This window comes from Podarcis bocagei (genome assembly GCF_964188305.1).
Source record: "Podarcis bocagei genome assembly, chromosome: 13".
Lineage (NCBI taxonomy): Eukaryota > Metazoa > Chordata > Lepidosauria > Squamata > Lacertidae > Podarcis > Podarcis bocagei.
Genome location: NC_138138.1, coordinates 44,374,614 through 44,393,803, shown reverse-complemented (window position 1 = coordinate 44,393,803; position 19,190 = coordinate 44,374,614). Strand labels below are relative to the sequence as shown.

General features: G+C 43.3%; 1 protein-coding gene across 1 annotated transcript; it reads right to left on the bottom strand.

Annotated features, from left to right (window-relative positions):
* Window positions 1-3,085: 3,085 nt before the first annotated feature.
* On the bottom strand, window positions 3,086-17,450 carry LOC308571952 (vomeronasal type-2 receptor 26-like). The gene is made up of 6 exons (XM_081167610.1): window positions 17,328-17,450; window positions 14,802-15,093; window positions 12,835-13,695; window positions 12,092-12,319; window positions 7,935-8,061; window positions 3,086-4,080 (listed from the first exon to the last, which is right to left on the bottom strand). Exons 2-6 carry the CDS (start codon window positions 14,928-14,930, stop codon window positions 3,179-3,181), a joined length of 2,247 nt encoding a protein of 748 aa, XP_081023736.1. The 5' UTR covers window positions 14,931-15,093; window positions 17,328-17,450; the 3' UTR covers window positions 3,086-3,178.
* Between the last annotated feature and the right edge of the window lie 1,740 nt (window positions 17,451-19,190).

Genomic DNA, 19,190 nt, shown 5'->3' with positions numbered 1-19,190 from the left:
TTGTTTTAAACTGTTTTTAATAGGGTGAATGATGGGTGATTAATAATTAAATATCCCTGCTGTAACAAACTGGCAACTGCAGGTTCAGGGAACCTGTAGCTGTTTAGACAAAAACTCTCCCTGGATATGGAGAGGCAATTGTTTTTGAATAAAGGGAATATGTTATTATAGCATAACACACATCTATACTAAAAATGCAATACGTGCACAGCAATCAAAGTTTAATTTATATTTTTGTGTTATTTCATGTATTAAAAAAGGAGATGATTTGTCCCCTTCCTCTGCCCCCAACTGGGAACAGGAATTGAATCCCGATGGGTGCTGCTTGCATAGGAGCACCATGAAACCAGCTGGATCAAATTCTCCCCCAAACCAGCTGTTAAGCAGTAGTTTCTGAAGGGAACATGGTCATGAAATAGACCCTCACAGTTCTTTCCACCCACCACTCAAACCCTGAAAATTCCAGATCACACTGCGTATCTCACCCCATAATGGGACAATCTGTGCCTGTCTTTCCTGAACTTGGCCCAAGCAAAGTCTAAAGTGTGCAATATAAAGAATGACTTCCTTCTCCTTCTTCTTCAAAGCATATATGGTTGGGTTTTGCAAGGGGGTGAAACATGATACAGACGACAGAAATCACTTTATCGATCATGAACTGGGCTGATGGAGGCAGGTAAATAAACAAACAGGGCCCAAATACATGGTGACCACAATGAGGAGAGAAGTGCATGTCAAGGCAGCCTTGATGGTCCCGTCAGAGGGACCCTGGGAGCAGATTGTGTAGAGAATGAATCCATATGAGATGAGCAGGCCAATAAAAGAAACTAGTGACAAAATTCCAGTGTTGGTGACCATCATGACTTCCAAGGGATTTGTGTCCATGCAAGCCAACTTGATGACTATGGAGAGGTCCCAGAAGAAGCTGTCCACTTGATTTTGCCCACAGAAAAGCACATTAATGATGAAACCCAATTGCACAGTGCCATGGAGGAGCCCACCAGCCTAAGAGACAAGGAAAAGTGCCATGCAATGAGGCCGGCTCATGAAGCATAACGGAGGAGATGGGAAATGGCCACATAGCGGTCAATTGCCATGGCTACCAGCAGGAGCGTCTCACTGCCTACAAACACATGGAGAAAGAAGATTTGTGCCATGCAGCTCCAGAAGGAGATGATCTGATGTTGGGCAAGGAAATGCAAGAGAGATCTTGGGATGGCAAAGGAGGATAGGCAGAGGTCCAGGAAAGCCAAGTGACCTAGCAAAAAGAACATGGGTGAATCTGAAAGACAGTGATCCTGGAAAATGGCTGAGAAAATGAGAGTGTTGCTGATAGAAGACTGCAAAATTAGTATGGTGTGGTCAGCATCAATGGAATTTGGCTGAGTGGACCTGGATTCACACCAGCCATGTGGTATGTTTGCAATGGCCACTCTTGGTTGTTCTGGGCGATTACAGTTGTGTCCCCTTCCTCTCAGCCTCCTTCCGCAATGGCCTGGGCACACACGTTTCCCACACCCCCATGGGCAAATGCCTCTGTATCTCTGGAGAGGACCCCACAGTTCATCCAGATGCAGCTGAGGGTGGATAAGATTCCCAAAGTTGCTGAGTCTGACTTTCCAGCTTTTTGGTGAATTTCAATTCTGCGTCCAAATGCATTCAGTGATGCTGATGTCTCTGGATTCTTCTGCAAACTTCAGCATTTTATTTTTTAAATATGTATTCTGCTTCACTTCGGCTAGGGCAGGGGTTGGGGATGTGTGGCACTTCAGATGCTGATGGATTCCAAAACCCACCAACCCCAGTCAGTATGGAAAATGGTCAGCAATGATGAGGGCTGTAGTCTAGCAATATCTGGAGCGCTATAGGCTTCCCATCCCTGCACTAGGGGGACAGAAAGCATATAGCAAAATAAGAAATAATATGTTTTACAGTGTTTTTATATCTGCTGTAAGCCAGAAGTGAGCACAAGCTGGCAATGTAGGCTCTGGTTTATGGTTGAAATTAAGAGAAAGCTGTGGCTTTGTGCCCTTAAGAGCTGTATAACAGGAGGTATAATTCAGAGGTTAAGCCTGGATTCTAGAAAGCTGAGGTCCGTTATGGGAATACACATACAACCTGAAGTCTCTTTGTCCTCTTTGATTCTACTTTCAATCTGATTAAGCTCTGGTTTACTTGTAATCTCCATTCATCATGTTTAGGTCTAATCAATTTTATCTGCTTATCAAACATTTGCTGAAGGATGCCAACAGTCAGTGGAAAGTTCAAAAATATACTTTCCACAAATACAATACATATTTGTATTAAGAATATAGTGTTCTGATCCATCACTTGTGTTGGTGAAAATAAAACGTTTCAGTTGTGGCTTTGTCGAATGCTTTGCCCAGTGAACTGTGAATGGTTCTTTGTTGCCATCTTTTCCAAGCACCAGGGCAGAAATCATTCACACTTTCTTATCTGGTTCTCTGAATTTCACCAAGGAGACCTGATTTAGACAAAATCTTGGGGGGAGGGAACCCAATTCAATGGGGGGTATGTTATTTCACAATACATAGATAATCTATGGAACTTGCTGCCATAGGAAAGAATGGTGGAGACAGAGCATTTGCTTTTGGATACGGCTTGAAGGTTTAATCTCGCTGTAAACAAGTGGTACAGTGACAATAAAGTATTTCTATTTCCCACAGCAATCAGGTTAGTCAGTGTGAGTACAGGCTGCCGTACAAGATGGGCCATTGGCCTGACTCAAGAGAATCATCTTACATTTCTACGATCTTGAGTATGGATAGGTTGATGATGAAATCTGACGGTGAGCAGTAGAGAACAATAGACCATAAATGAATACTCAAATATTTCAGGGCTGCAATAGTACAGTTTCACATTATGCTGAAAGCTGTGAGAATTAAGGCTAGATACAGATTTCCTTACATGTATATTTTGACAAGAATTGCTCTGAGTCTTCTTGTCAACACATGCTGCAACAGAATAATGTATGTGTAAATGTATGATTGTTTTCCTCAAAGTAAATAAGTCAATTTTACAAAGGAAATTTCAACTATGGGAATTTGGAGTCTAGAAGAAATTATAAAAGGGAGCAGGTGAACTTATATTTCCAACTATTCTACTGTAAACACAGAGAAAAACACAAAATACAGCAGATGACAGGTTTCTCATTTCTTTAATTTTTCTTCCTTATTAGCTGTTCCCTATTGTTCAGCTCAGGCCTCAGAATGATTATGTAACATTTGGGGAAGAAGATGCAACCCAGCAACCCACCACCGGAGGCTAAGATGGAGAAGATCTCCACAGCTACCATATCTTTTCCCTTGGTGCTCAGGTAGGAGGGAATAAAGGACAGCCAAACACTGCAGAAGACCAACATGCTGAAAGTGATAAACTTGGCTTCGTTGAAACTGTCTGGTAACTTCCTGGCAAGGAAAGCCACAGCAAAACTTACAGTGGCCAGGCAGCTCATGTAGATGAGGACACAGTAAAACATGGCCGCAGACCCTTCATTACATTCTAGTATCATTTGTTCTGTCATTGAATGCATGTCTACATCAGGGTATGGGGGAGAGGTTGCCAGCCACACAGTGCATATGCCTGCTTGAACTATGGAGCAGGAAAGGAGAATGGAGTGGCCTAGTCCTTTCCCCACCCATTTCCTCATCCTGGATTCTGGTTTTGTAGCCATGAAGGCCAAAACCACCATGGAGGTTTTTGCCAGGACACAAGAAACAGCAGTTGAGAAGATGATGCCAAAAGCTGTTTGCCGGAGGAGACATGTGACCTTCTCAGGTTGGCCAATGAAGAGCAAAGCACAAAGGAAGCAGAGCAGGAGAGAAATGAGGAGAGTGTAGGTGAGGTTTCGGTTGTTTGCAATGACAATGGGTGTGTTGTGGTGTTTCATAAATGTACCTAGTACCAGAACTGTGATCAGGGAAAGGAAAAGGGAGAAGCAGGCTAAACTGATGCCCAAAGGTTCTTCATAAGACAAGAAGCTGATATCCTTGGGTAGGCATGCATCCCGGTTTCTGTTTGGATAGTCTTTGTCTGGGCATTTATGGCAGTTATTCATATCTGGGGGGAAATAAAGAAATTAGCTCATATCTTGTCAACTTTCTGAAATGTTTACTTTCTGTCTGAGAAGAAAAGAGCTCTCTTTAAATCAAAACACATCTCTGGTACTGTCTGGTGCTCTGCAAAGTGCTATTACTGATTTTAATTGGTTCAGAGCTGTGTGGTGCCACAGCCAGAGCCACTAACATATAAATGTTTATTCACACTGTCCTTGATGCAGCCTATGTGAGTCAGAAGGAGTAACAAGGCCCCCTCTAGATATGATTTGAACCACATACCATCCAATTACTCTCCATGCATAGTCATTGTCATTTGATTGGCATATTTAAACTACAGTGGTACCTCAGGTTAAGTACTTAATTCGTTCCTGAGGTCCGTTCTTAACCTGTTCTTAATCTGAAGCACCACTTTAGCTAATGGGGCCTCCTGCTGATGCCGCGCTGCCAGAGCCCAATTTCTGTTCTTATCCTGAAGCAAAGTTCTTAACCTGAAGCACTATTTCTGGGTTAGCGGAGTGTGTAACCTGAAGCGTATGTGTCAGAGCTGCTTCCAGATCCTAGCTCACAGAGGATCACGCTAGCCAGCGGTCACTTTTCCAGCTTGGCGTAAAGCCTATGCTGCTGTAGTCTGCTCAGCACTTCCTTGACGTGTCTGTCGTGATCCTGCTGCGATTCAGAAAATATCAGGATGTCATCCAAGAAGCAGACACACGTCTTGTAGAGGAGCCCCGCCAGCACGTGATGCATGAAAGCTTGAAAACAGTGGGAGCCATTTTGCAATCCAAAAGGCATAACTCTGTATTCGTAGGTGCCCAGGGGCGTGAACATGGCTGTCTTCCACTCATCACCCTCCCGCATGCGAATGAGGTTGTACGCCCCACGCAGGTCCAACTTGGTGAACACGCGGCCCTTGCGTACCGTCGCGAGGAGGTCGTCGATCCTGGGCATGGGGAAGTCCGATGGCTTGGTCACACTGTTCAAGATCCGATAGTCCACCACAAGTCTTTTTTGGGGCGTGTCCTTCTTCTTAACAAAGAATACAGGACTGCCCCCCACTGCCTTCGACTCTCGGATGAAACCGCGCTCCAAATTATGATCTATGAACTCTTTGAGTTCCTGTAGTTTGTCCTCAGACATGGAATACAGCTTCCCTTTGGGCAGCGCCGCCCCCGGCAGTAGGTCAATCTTGCAGTCATATGATCTGTGGGGGGGTAGCTTGTCCGCCTCCTTCTCGCAGAAGACCTCTAAAAATCCCGCGTATTTGTGGGGGATTGCTTGCAGCGTCCCCAGCTGCAGCTGCGCTTCCTCCTCCTCCTCTCCCTCCTGCCGGGGCAGAATGCAGTGTTCAGCGCAGTATGATGAGCCGAAGACTAGCTGCCGCTGGTACCAAGCCAACGTCGGACTGTGTCTGTCCAGCCAACTCATGCCCAAGACAATAGGCGTGTCCGACAGTCTGGTGACATTGAAACTGATGACTTCCCTGTGATTTCCAAGGCGCATCACCATTGGTGGCGTTTGCTTCACCACCTGCCCCCCTAGCAGCTCCCTGCCATCCACCGTGACGACCTGCAGGGGCAGTGTGGCAGGCAGCAGCTGTATAGCGTGTTTATCTACAAAGTCTTGCCCTATAAAGTCCGCATTGCTTCCTGAGTCAACGGTGATTGGCACGTCTAGAGTGAGGCCATTGGGTAGCTGAAGCGATGCAGTGAGTTGCACTACTGGTTTGGGCGGGAGGGGGTCTGTGGGCTGCAAAATCTCTGGGGACTGCTTCACTGACTCGTCTGGCTGGGCCCCAGTGCCTCTGTCTCCAGCCAGACTCCGTCGTTTCCCTGCTGTGGTTCTCCTTGCTGCGTTGCTGCAGTTACCATTGCTGAGGCTGCATTGAGCTTGTGGATCCTCTGGGGACACTCTTTCGCCATGTGCTGCGGACGTTCGCAGATGTAACACTTCCTGCTCCCTCTAGGAGGCTTCGCTTTCACTGCTCCCGGTGCTAGGGCTCTGGTTGCTGACTGAGCCCTGGCACCGCCAACCTCCATCGGTTCCGCTCCCCCTCCTGGCGGAGGTGTGGATTGCGCACGCGCAGCTTCCCTGGGAACGAAGGAGAACCCTCTCGCTGGTTCGCGCCCTCCACGCCCTTCGTCCCTGCTCCATGGACATTCCTCCAGCCGCACTCCCACCGCCAGCGCCCTCTGAACGACCTCCTGCGTGGTCCTGGGTCTCTCCCCCCTTGCAATTTCGTCTTTAACCGCACTGTTCAATCCTTCCCAAAATAGGTCTCTGACTGGAGCTGAATCTCTGTCCCATTCCAGGGCACTGACCAATGCAAAAAAGCGGGCATGGTACTGTCTTACGCTGGCCCTCCCTTGCTTCAGCCCATGTACCTCCTTCCGGGCAAGATCCACGTCTATGCTAGATAAAAAGCAGCCATCCATCGCTTTAATAAAGGCATCTGCGGTTTGGAGCGCCGGATCCTTATCTCTCCACAAATTGCGCAGCCATGCTTTAGCATCTCCATGCAAATGGGACATGATAAATCCCACCTTCTCTTGCTCATCTCTAAAGTCTTTGTTCAGCAGTTGCAGTGCACACTGTACATCTGCTCTAAAGTTGGGGTACAGTTGTAAATTCCCATCGAAGTGAGAGACTAGACCGCCTGTTCTTCTCCCCAACCCAATCCCCTCCGGTTTGGGTGTCAGTTGCCCTTGCTTCGTAAGCACTTCCAACCTGACCTGGAGATCCCTGTAGGCGGCAGCTGCGTCCTCCTCTCTCTTCCTGGATGCAAGTATCTCGGCATTCAGTCGTGACACTGCTTCTCTGAGTTCTCCTATCTGTTGTTCGGCCGTCATATTGTCTGCCGTTCGTGAGCTGGGTCGTAGGCACCCGCCTTCTCTCCTGTCCGCGAGGCTGTAGATGCCCACAACTGGAGACGGAGCTTACTGTCAGAGCTGCTTCCAGATCCTAGCTCACAGAGGATCACGCTAGTCAGCGGTCACTTTGTAAAAGTCTTTATTGAGTTACAGTTTCCATTCTCAAGCTGCTGCGCGCAGCTCTACGTCTTACGGGTTAGACCGGCGAAGCTCCGTCTGAGTCTCCGCCCCCTGTGCACCAGCTTACTAACCTAGCCTTACTCCACCTTTTCCGCCTGACCGTTCTTCTCTGGGTCCCTCTGCCCCCCGGGGTCTCTTCCTTCCGGGATTCTTCTGACGCTGACCCCCCGGACCCTCCTGTCTCCTTGCGCCGGGCTTTAGGACCTGGCTCCCTTTCCAGGCTGCTAACTGCGCCACCTTCCTGTGCATTTGAACTTGGCGCGCGCGCCCAACCTTCCACTTTCCGCCCGACCGTTTCTTCGCTCCCCGATGGAGGTGTGGCCACTCCTGACTCGTGCCCTCCCTCCTGTTGCGAGCTGCCAGCGCTTGATACCTGGCGCCCTTCTTCTCCCCTGCTCTCTGTTGGTGACGCTGGTCCCGATTTCCAACTGCTCCCCTCTGAGCCCTCTCTGGACCCTTCTTCCTGGGGTGTCCCCCTAGGCTCCCCCCTTGCTCTGGCCACTGGTGCTCCTTTCTGTGAATCTTCTGATTCACTGGAAAGACTCGGAGATCTCGGGTCGTCGTCATCACTCATCTTTTCTTCTGCCTCCTCCCCCTCACTCTCTGTTTCCTCCCTTGCCCTCGCCTCTGCTCCTGAACCCCTGACAGTATGTAACCTGAGGTACCACTGAAAGGCAATGATCACAAAGAGGCAGGATAATGCATACAGTAGATTATCTAGTTTGAAACGTAAATTCAGCTATCCTTACAACACCTTTCAATTATTACTGCTGAGTCTGGATCTATTTAATCTCTTTATTTCTCTTACCATCCTGGTTTGCAATCTTCCCCTCTGCACATGGGATGCAATCGTAGCAGCAAGGTGGCTGTCCCTCCTTTACTTTCTTGCTGGATCCTGGAAGACATCTCTCAGTACAGACAGAAAGAGGCTGAGTCTATACCATAAATGAAAAAGCAGAAGGTAACTCTTTTTAAACTTTAAGAAGATAACTCTTTTTTAAAGACTAATGTATCCATTCCTAATGCCCAGTCACTTGCTCTTTACACCTTTCTTCTCAGCTCTCTCCTTCACTCTCTCAATTTTCACCACTTCTCCTGCTTCCTCCTCTTCCACTTATGAACTTAGAAGACTAGCGGTCTCCAACTCAGAGCTAAACCAAAATCATAAGAGATATTGAGAGAAATTAAGCTATACCAAGTACAATATATGAAAATGATAAATCAGGACATTGAATGGAAAGTTAAACAGATGAGACAAAAGACCTTCGAATCAGCTAATAAATGTGGGAAGTTGTTAGCATGGCAGTTGAAGAAGAAACAAAAGTTAAACACGGTTACCAATCTTGAAGTGGATGAAAAGAATATACAGAACCCACAGGAGATTAGAAGTTGCTTCCAGAGATACTTTAAACAACTTTATACACAAGGGCTGCAGATTGAGTCAAAAATTGACCAATTTTTGAAAATTAATGGATTACAAAAAATTTCTCAAGAAAATAAAGTATTATTGAATTACAAAATAACTAAACAAGAGGTGGAAGGCGCGATCCAGAATATGCAACTGGGCAAATCTCCAGGGCCGGACGGATTAACCTCCAAATATTACAGAACTTTGAAAGACTATTTAATCCAACCATTAAAGGAGGTTTGTAATGAAATTATGGAGGGGGAAAAGGCGCCGGAGACGTGGAAAGAAGCTTATATCACACTTATACCGAAAATTGAGTCTGAAAAGACACAACTTAAGAACTATCACCCCGTATCCCTACTCAATGTGGATTACAAAATCTTTGCAGACATTTTGGCTAGAAGACTGAAAAAGGTTTTGGCAGAGGTGATACATAAAGACCAGGTTGGCTTTCTCCCTGGAAGACATCTATCGGACAATACGAGGAATATAATAAACATTTTAGAAAAGCTGCAGATGAACATTAACACAAAAGCAGTTTTGATTTTTTTAGATGCGGAGAAAGCCTTTGACAATATTTCTTGGAGTTTTATGAAGAAGAATCTTCAGGGGATGGGGGTGGGACAAAACTTTGAAAACGGTATAGGTGCGATATACTCTGAACAAAAAGCTAAATTGATAGTAAACAATATGGTTACAGAAGAGTTCAAAATAGAGAAAGGGACACGACAAGGTTGCCCAATTTCCCCATTACTTTTCATCTCGGTCCTGGAAGTTTTGCTAAATATGATCAGAAGGGACCACTCGATACAAGGTATTCAGGTCGGAGTTAAACAATATAAACTTAAAGCTTTTGCAGACGACCTTGTTATGACATTACAGGAGCCGATATTAAGCACTAAGAGGGCCTTGGAAGTAATCCAGGACTTTGGTCAAGTGGCAGGCTTTAAATTGAACAAACTGAAAACTAAGGTTTTGGAGAAAAAATTGACGCCGATAGAGAAAGAGAGGTTTCAGAAAGAGACAGACTTAACATTAGTAAAGAAGGTAAAATATTTGGGGGTGAATATGTCATCTAAGAATGTGAATCTATTCAAAGATAATTATGAGAAATGCTGGTCAGAGGTGAAAAAGATCTAGAAATCTGGACGAATTTGAAGCTTTCCTTGCTGGGTCGAATTGCTGTTATTAAGATGAATGTATTGCTGAGAATGTTATTTTTATTCCAATCACTGCAAATTATTGATAAGATGGACTGTTTCAAGAAGTGGCAAAGAGATATATCTAGATTTGTCTGGCAGGGCAAAAAGCCCAGAATAAAATTTAAAATTCTTACTGATGTTAAAGACAGAGGGGGGTTTGCCCTGCCAGACTTAAAACTTTATTATGAGTCAGCAGCTTTTTGCTGGCTGAAGGAATGGCTACTTCTTGAGAATAAAGATGTCTTGGATCTTGAAGGGTATAATAACATATTTGGGTGGCATGCATTGTCAGGAAAGCACTGTTTAATGTCTGGATAAGGTACAAAGACTTTCTGGAGAGTAAAACCCCAAGGTGGCTGTCACCTATGGAAGCGAAAGCTTTGAAAAAACTCAATATGGAGGCTAAATGGCCAAAATATTGGGAAATTTTAGAACAGGAAGGTGACAAATTGAAACTGCAGAGCTATGACAAACTCAAAGAGAAGGTGTGAGACTGGCTACATTACTTTCAAATAAGAGAGGTTTACAACTTGGATAAAAAAATTGGTTTTCAGGTGGAAAAATCAAAGCTAGAAACAGAACTGTTAGAACCCAATGCTAAGACACTTTCAAGAATGTATAATCTGCTGTTTATGGAATGGAATACTGAGGAAGAAACGGTAAAATCTGCAATGATAAAATGGGCACAAGATATAGGACACAATATTATGTTTGCTGACTGGGATAAGTTGTGGACCACCGGGATTAAATTCACGGCATGTAATGCCCTAAGAGAAAATATTATGAAAATGATGTACAGGTGGTACATGACTCCAGTCAAGCTTGCAAAAATATATCATTTGCCCGATAACAAATGTTGGAAATGTAAAGAAACTGAAGGTACATTTTTTCACCTTTGGTGGACGTGCCCAAGGATTAAGGCTTTCTGGGAAATGATATATAATGAACTGAAAAAGGTGTTGAAATATACTTTCCCGAAGAAACCAGAGGCCTTTCTCCTGGGCATAGTTAGCCAATTGGTGTTAAAAAAGGATAGAACTTTCTTTATGTATGCTACAGCAGCAGCAAGAATTCTTATTGCAAAGCATTAGAAGACACAAGACCTACCCACCTTGGAAGAATGGCAGATGCAACTAATAGACTATATGGAGATGGCGAAAATGACTGGCAGAATCCGAGACCAGGGAGAAGAGTCGGTGGAAGAAGATTGGAGGAAATTTAAAACTTATTTGCAGAAACATTGTAAAATTTTTGAATGTTGAGGACATTGAAATGAATTGCAGGGGTTCTAGCAACAAGGTAAAATGTAAGATTGGATTAATAATAGATAGACTAATAAGACATGAATTTGCTGAACCAATTTTTAAAAGGGATACAAAAATGGGAGATGTGAGGAACTCAGGAAAATAAGTTAACTAAAGAGGAGAAATCAAGAAAGAGGGAATTTTTGTCTTTTTTTATTACATGTGTTTTTTCTATTTCTTTTTTGTGTTTAATGTCTGTATCTTTGTATTTTATAACTTTGTATCTTTTTTGTTTTTTGTATTTTTCTAAACTTCTCTATTGATAAAACCTAATAATATATATATATATATATATATATATATATATATATATATATATATATATATCGGTCTCCTGCACCTGCTGCTGTCGGTTCCCATTTTCTTGCTCTGGTATTATTATACCTCCCTTTCCCAACCAGCTCATTCCTCCACCTTTTAGCAAGAAAGGTGAAATCTTGGGGCTTATCTATTAATGCATCCTCTTTAACTCAGTTTAAAATCAGTATTTTGTAAATGTAAAGATATCCTAATTCTTATGTTTATATTAATATAGATTTCTATTTTTACTTAAAATTCACATTGCAGTCTTCCAGAGGAAAGGAAAACCCTTTAGTTACTCCAACTAACCACTTATGTGCACTCTCTGATGTAAGATTGCTTCAAGGTCAAACAGATCATCCACATCATATTTTCCTGGTCTTTCACCACGTACACCCTCTAATGCAGGCAAAATAAATGCAGAGGCCCTGATTGGCTGGGAAAAAACCCTGCACTCCTATCTCCAGGCCTTTTCATAGAAAAACTGGGTTTTGACCTAGATCAAAGCACCCATATTCACATGAAGGCTCTCTGTGTTCTGTTTTGTATCATCCTTAATAAAATATTTTCCTTTACTCCTGTAGTGGCTTCTAGCAGCAAGCTTTTGGCTCTTAATCTAGTACTTGGATACATTCGTCATGTTCTACATAGTAACTTGCAGTTTAAAAGACAGTGAGTAGACATGCAGGTGAATGATCATTGCTTATGCAAGATTGAATCTCTTTGGAATTATCTAACAATTCGGCCCTACCTCATTAAACCAACTGTGCCATGTTATGGCATCTTGATCAAGGATGAAGGATTGGCCTGGAGGAGCCTGTGGATCTATCCTCCCAACTCTCACTCTGTGCAAACTTTGGTTGGAGAATATAATGCAATTGACAATATCCAAGCTAGATGCCGCCTCTCCATTCTGGTTGATGAAGACCACATCTCCTGCAGTATTGTTAAATGAGATACTTCTCAGAAAGTGATGGAGCTAGATTGAATACAGAAGAGGCAATTGTTTGGAAAAGACTGCAGTTCTAATACAAGACTGAGGTATCTTTTTTCCTGTGGGCAGGACCTAGAGCAAGAGGTGGGTGGTGATACAGTCAACTGTGAGTAGAGTCAGGTCCAAGGATGGAGAGACCACCAATTTTCTCTCTCCCACATCCCTCTCTCTCCCTCTCCCCTTATTTACAACCTTTCTTTATCTCGCCTGCCCCACACCAGTTTTCCTCTGTCCCTCTTCATCTCAGGAGACACCACAGTGGTGTGCAACCACCTGCTCTGAGGGAGGATTTGGTGTATATGGGATAGAGAAAATGCTGAGCATCTCTCTCGGCCATGACTACTGCTTGTTATCTGTGAATACAGTGGCATCTCAGTGACCTCCAAACTTCTGTCATACAAAACCTTTTTTTCTCTGAGAGGAATGAGCAACATTTTGGAAACCCATACTTTATCAAAGAATAACAGGTCTCTTCCAGTTGAGGATGTTCAGCCTATTACCTGCCAAAACTGTAGATTCAGATTCTTCCCTCTCCCTCCATATGCCATTCCTCTGTGCCTGAGTCTGGATGCGAACATGGCATGTAATGCATGGGCCATGGCGTATACAGCACTGTGGATGCTGTAACTGTGGCCTGTCATGCTCATTTCAAAAAATGATCCAGGAAGGCTCTCCAGCTTCTCTTCTCCAGTGCAAATATTCCCCTCCACCTTGTCTGAAGTCATATCTGGAAACACACATTCAAAGGCCTGTTGCCAGAAGTCCCTGATAAAACCGTCCCCATCTGTGCTGGAAGGGTTTCTGTGCACAACATACTGATAAAATCCTGGAGGGTTTCTAAAGTGAATTTCAAAGGATATAGCACCATTGAATACTCTTGAATCCCAGCTCCTTTGAAAGACAAATGAAGCAAACTCAATCTGGGCAGTTGTTATCCATACTTTGCTTTTTATATTGTTTATCATGTCATTCTGTTCTGATAGGTATGGAAGCCATCTAAAAGTTGCCATGGAATAAGATTCTCCATTTGCCACCATAACATTAGCTTTGCTGCTAAGAATTTTATGGTTTATAATTGCTCCCTGTTCTAGCATGCCATTAATTTCAGAAATAAAACTAAAATCAGGGATTCTTTCTAGGAATGCAAAACACACTCCACTCTTGGTAAACATTGGGGAAATAGTTTGCACAAATCTTTCTCCATTCTCATTGTCCATTGCAATGACTCCAATCCACGTCCATCTGAAATGCAGAAGCAAAGAGAGAATTCCCTCATACTGAAGGGCTTCTGAGGCTGCCATATGGTAGAAGGGAAGTCCTGGGCTTTTATCATTCATCACTGGAGCAGAGCCATAAATGAGCTAAAAAGTAAATGGAAGAAGAGAAGAGACAAAGTAGATTCTTTTCACAGTATTCATATTTACTATGTGTTGAACCCTGTTAGTCAAATATGCCCTTTGCCAACGTTTCACGGTTCGTTTGCCTCTCTCAGTTTTACAAAAGACACACATGCAGATGGGCTGAAACCTGGGAACCTCTCCCTTTCTCATTTTTCAACCTTTCACTTTTATGACTTGAGTAGGGCATTGTGTCTATTTTACTTTTAAAAAACCAAACATTTTTTGAGTTGTTGCAAAATTTGCCAAGGTCTTGTATAATGGATAAAACTGAATGGGGAACATACCATGCCCCAAGCAGCAGATTACCCAGACATTATCTGACTTTGTCAAAATCGCAAGTTGGATCAGATACATATTTCTTCTCTGGAGCTTCTTCTTCATGATGCACATAACCCACCCCACAGCAAAACTGTGCTGATTCTTCTCAGACTTTATTTATGAACATTTATTTCACTTGTAACTCAGCTGCTTTCTATTATTACTGTTCTTCAGCAGAACTGGATTGTATCTTCAATTTTACATAACTTCTTTGTGTTTGGTGCAATAAAGAAGAAGAATTATGGTACTGGAACCTACCTGTCAGTTGTTTTAGCTATAAGCAATTTCCCCCCTCTTCCCCAGCAGCTTTTTTGAGATGCCCTGATTACTAATTTTACTATTGACACCTACCTGTCAGCTTTTATCCTCTAAGCAAGTTCCCCTATACCCCAGTTATTCAATTCAAATAACCTCCGCACTAAGCAGAAAGTACTGCTTAACCAAAAAGCAGCTGGTGAGGGAGAAGCCCACTTTCCCATCACTGGCCTTTGGGATAACAGTGTTTTAGGTGTGTGTGTAAGACGGGGAAGGGGGAGTGACATATCTTTTCTGGTTTTGCACATTTCCCCTTACTGATGTTTGTTTGTTTATATTATAATTATGTACAATCATTATCTCAAGGTGCTGTACATGGTTCTCCTTGTAATTTCATCTTCACCCAGAACTGATGATACACCCTGAACTGATGCTAAGGAACTTGCCTCTTCCTCTATGCAAGCTAATAGAGGTATTGTACATGGGTGCCTTACCTGTGGAATCTTAAAGATATCCAAAACAGTGGCCACATAAATGGAAATTTCAGAATCCAGTCCCCCAATGACCCCAGTCAGATTATTCTCAACATCACTTATATAGTTAGGGACAAATTTCTTCACCATGGATAAAAGTTGCAGTGTGGCAAGATATGTGCTCCTTGCATTGTTATAGCTGTCATATAAGTGGAAGCCCAAGGTGATATTGGGTAAGATGTGAGGGTCTTCGTTGACCTCCTTGACTGCAAATGCCAAGGCCACGATGTGCTGGTAAATCTTAGGCACCACCCTAGAATGAGAGTTGCAAACGGTATCAGCAGGAACTTCAGCTGTCATTCGGCTATCATTCCTCCCCTCATTCTCATCATAGCTAAACATACCAAACTCCCTTATCTGTTCCTCATAAGACTTGACTTGGTTTCTAGACCATCTTTGTTGCCATCCTCTGCACATGTTCCAGTTTGCCAATATCCTTCTTAAATTGTAGTGATCAGAACTGGACACAGGACTCTAGGTGACCAAGGCAGAATAGAGAGGTACTATTACTTCTTTTCATCAGGACACTATACCTCTGTTGATGCAGATCCCTTGAACCTTTCCACATGTACTACTGGCAAACCAAGTGTTCCTCATCTCAGATTTGTGCATTTCTCCCTATTGGAATTCTTGTGTCATTTTTGTCCCAGTTTTCCAATATTTTAAGGTGTATCTAGAGCAGGAGTTGCTAATGTGGGGCCCATGGGACGACTTCCCTTACATGTCTGAGGTATTTTTCTGACACTTACAAAGTCTCTGGTCTCTCTAGTCTCTCCCTGCAGTGACTTCATTTTCATGAGTCAGTGATGGTCGTTGGAATTCACTAAATTCTATACTTGATAACAAGTACCTTTCAGTGCTGAAACAAACCTTAGTCTAAGTTCAGAAAATGAAAGCATAAGGATATTCAGCTTCAGAACAGGTTTTTCAAAAATACATTCTTGCTAACACTCTAGTTCAGATAAGGTCTATAAAAATTAGCTGATCAAATGGTTCTCCCAGACACATAAACATTCATACATTTCAATACACTTATATTTATTTTTCCTATTGAGAAATGGGAGCTTCTTCAGTATTCTCTTAATTCACAAGACATTCTTATGAATTTTTACATCAGCCTCTGTACCACTGATTTGCAAAGTTGTTATTCCTAGGTAAATGTGCAGAAGTTTGCAGCCTTAGTCATTATTTTGAGGCTGCAACTCTACGTTTGATCATTCCACGGATGTAATAAATGAGTGGCTTAGTTCTTACACAAGCTCTTCAGGCAGCGCTGGTGGGGGCTCCTCAGTGAATGTTGCTGCAGACGAGATGAAGCCACCATGGAAAACAATGCCACCAATGATAAAATCTCCTGGCTGATGATACGTGTGAAGTGGATCGTGTGGACCTTGGAGCCTACATTTTGCTACGTGAGCCTGACATACATTATAAGAAATCAGTTCCAGCAGCAAGAACACTAAAACAAACATTCTCACTAAAAAACCAACTGTTTGTTCTACACAGAACCCATGATTTCTCAAGCAATATTATAATTAGCTTCTCCAGTTTAAAATTGTATCATTTGAATGGTAGTAACGCCTCCTGAGATGATGCAATCTGTAAGTATGTAAGAACAGACTTGTGGATCCCAGACCCTATTTAAATCATTCTGGTTAATTTGGGTATCTTTTATGTTACTTTTGCAAGTGGCCACTGATAGTCCACAGGGTTTTCTGAGAAGCAGTAGATTTAATTATAGCCCTGTTAAAAACCAAGCTGGAATATAGTTATTTATTCAATGCTTGTGAACCCCTGTGGAATTGCAGAAGAAAATGTGTTTGTGACACATTCAGAACTGTTGTGTTTAATTCCCTTTCAATAGATAATAAAGGACCAGTGGTGTATTGGTGATTTTTGAAGTTTGAAGTTCATAATAGAAGACCTTGTAAAAAATGGAGACTTCAAAATGTATTATGGTGTTTTCAGCATCTTGGAATTTGGTTGAGTGGACCTGGATCCACATCAACCATGTGGCATGAGAACAATGGCTGCTCACCACTTTCCCACGGGGTGACAGTTTCGTAACCTCACTCTCACCCTCCTTCCCCGATGGCCTAGGCACACACATATGCTGGCCTTTGGAGAGGAATTATTCTTTGCCGTTGGATCTCAAAGGGGAGGGGTCTTTCCAACCCAAAAGGCACCATAAATGGGCCACTCACTGGTGCCTCCTGGAGGGCAGTGCCTTGCTGGCTGTAGCCATTGGCTGCTGTCTCGTCTGGCCTGGCAGTGAGGCTTAAAAGGACGGTTGCAGGAGGCTCTCGCAGCAAGGCTGTTTGAAGAGTGACACCCTCCCACCCTCCCTTTTTATTTCCATTCACAATTCAGGTCAATTAATTATCGTGCTTGTAAAATGTATTTTCCTTTTCAGGTCATTATCTAAAATAGCTTTTCTCCCTAAGCGTCATTTCGTTTAACCACTTTATTTTTCTTCTACTTGCTGACCTTACTATGGTTGCTTACGGTTGCCATATTCAGAGCTGGAAAGGAATTTGCCTGTAGACAAATTGGCCGTAGGTTTTGCCTTCATTGTAGCAAAACTTCGAAACTTTTGGTGGTTAAGCCATTGGGTGTAACCCCAGTCTTCAAGCGTTGGTTGAAGTAGCGTCTCACCAAGTACCGAATGAGCGATGTATTCTGGGTACCCCATTAGCTCTACCCACACCCAAAATTACCTTATACAATCAGGAGAGGGGAAAACCTCTCCTTATTTACTTCTCCTATATACTTTTTCCACCATGTGTAAATGCATTGAAACAGTGAATTAAATAACTGACCATTCTGAGACAGGCAAAATCAGCTGCTAGAGGTGGCTACGTCATGCTGTCTAATGGTGGGGAGGGCCCTGAGTGGAAACCTGCCCAGAAAGCCTTGTTGAAAGGCTTCTGATTGCAGCCTTTACCTCCTTCTTCTTCAAAGCATAAATGGCTGGGTTTTGCAAGGGGGTGACACAGATATGGAAGACAGAAAACACTTTATCGATCATGAACTGGGCTGATGGAGGCAGGTAATTAAACAAACAGAGCCTAAAGACATGGTGACCACAATGAGGTGAGAGGTGCATGTGGAGGCAGCCTTGGTGGTCCCTTCAGAGGGACCCTGGGAGCAGATTGTTTAGAGAATGAATCCATATGAGATGAGCAGGCCAATAAAAGAAACTAGTGACAAAATTCCACTGTTGGTGACCATCATGACCTCCAGGGGATTTGTGTCAATGCAAGCCAACTTGATGACTCTGGAGAGGTTGAGTTGGTGCCCCATGCCCTCCTGTATGACTCCTTTTATAGTGGCTTATGTAAACCCTCTCCTAATTCTGTCAGCCTATGTCAGCTGGTACCGTAGGGAGAAAGAGGATTCTTGAAATCTCTCAGACCCCACAGTTCATCCACACCCAGGTGAGGGGGTCAGGATTCCCAAAGTTGCCGAGCCTGACTTTCCAGCCTTTTGGGTGAATTTTAATTGTGTCCAAATACATTCAGTGATGCTGATGTCTCTGGCTTCATCTGCAAACTTATGCATTTTATTTTTTAAATATGTATTCTGCTTCACTTCGGCTAGGACAGGGGTTGGGGATGTGTGGCACTCCAGATGTTGAGGGATTCCAAAGCCCACCAACCTCAGTCAGTATGGAAAATGGTCAGCAATGATGAGGGTTGGAGTCTAGCAATATCTGGAGGGCTATAGGCTTCCCATCCCTGCACTAGGGGGATTGAAAGCAGATAACAAGAAAAGAAATAATATGTTTTACTGTGTTAAATTGGCTGGGGAACACAGCCATATGGGTGGGCTATAAATAACAAAATTATTACTATCATTAACATTATTATTAGTTCTACTTCCTTCCATTCCTGTCTCCACTTGAATACCTGGACATTCTGCAGGGGGGGGGGGACATAATCTTACAGACACTCATTAACAAGCATAGTTAGCTTGCTGTATAACAGTACAGATGTCTACTCAGAAACAAGTGTTTTAAGATTTAATGGGCCTTACTCCCAGATAAGTGAGTACAAGCTGGCAACGTAGGCTCTGGTTTATGGTAGAAACTAAGAGAAAGCAGTGGCTTTGTGCCCTTAAGAGCTGTATAACAGGAAGTATAATTTAGAGGTTAAGCCTGGATTCTAGAAAGCTGAGGTCCGTTATGGGAATACACATACAACCTTAAGTCTCTCTGTCCTCTTTGATTCCACTTTCAATCTGATTAAGCTCTGGTTTACTTGTATTCTCCATTCATCATGGTTAGGTCTAATCAATTTTATCTGCTCATCAAACATTTGCTGAAGGATGCCAACAGTCAGTGGAAAGTCC

Bases quoted from the DNA above. Each gene is read 5' to 3' on its own strand.
- LOC308571952 (XM_081167610.1), bottom strand. From the start codon at position 14,930: ATGGTGAAGAAATTTGTCCCTAACTATATAAGTGATGTTGAGAATAAT. The intron at 8,062-12,091 runs GTAGGGCCGAAT...TTTATGGTATAG, and splicing joins GGCACAGTTGGTTTAATGAG to ACTCAGCCTCTTTCTGTCTG. The intron at 4,081-7,934 runs GTAAGAGAAATA...ATTTCCCCCCAG, and splicing joins GAAGATTGCAAACCAGGATG to ATATGAATAACTGCCATAAA.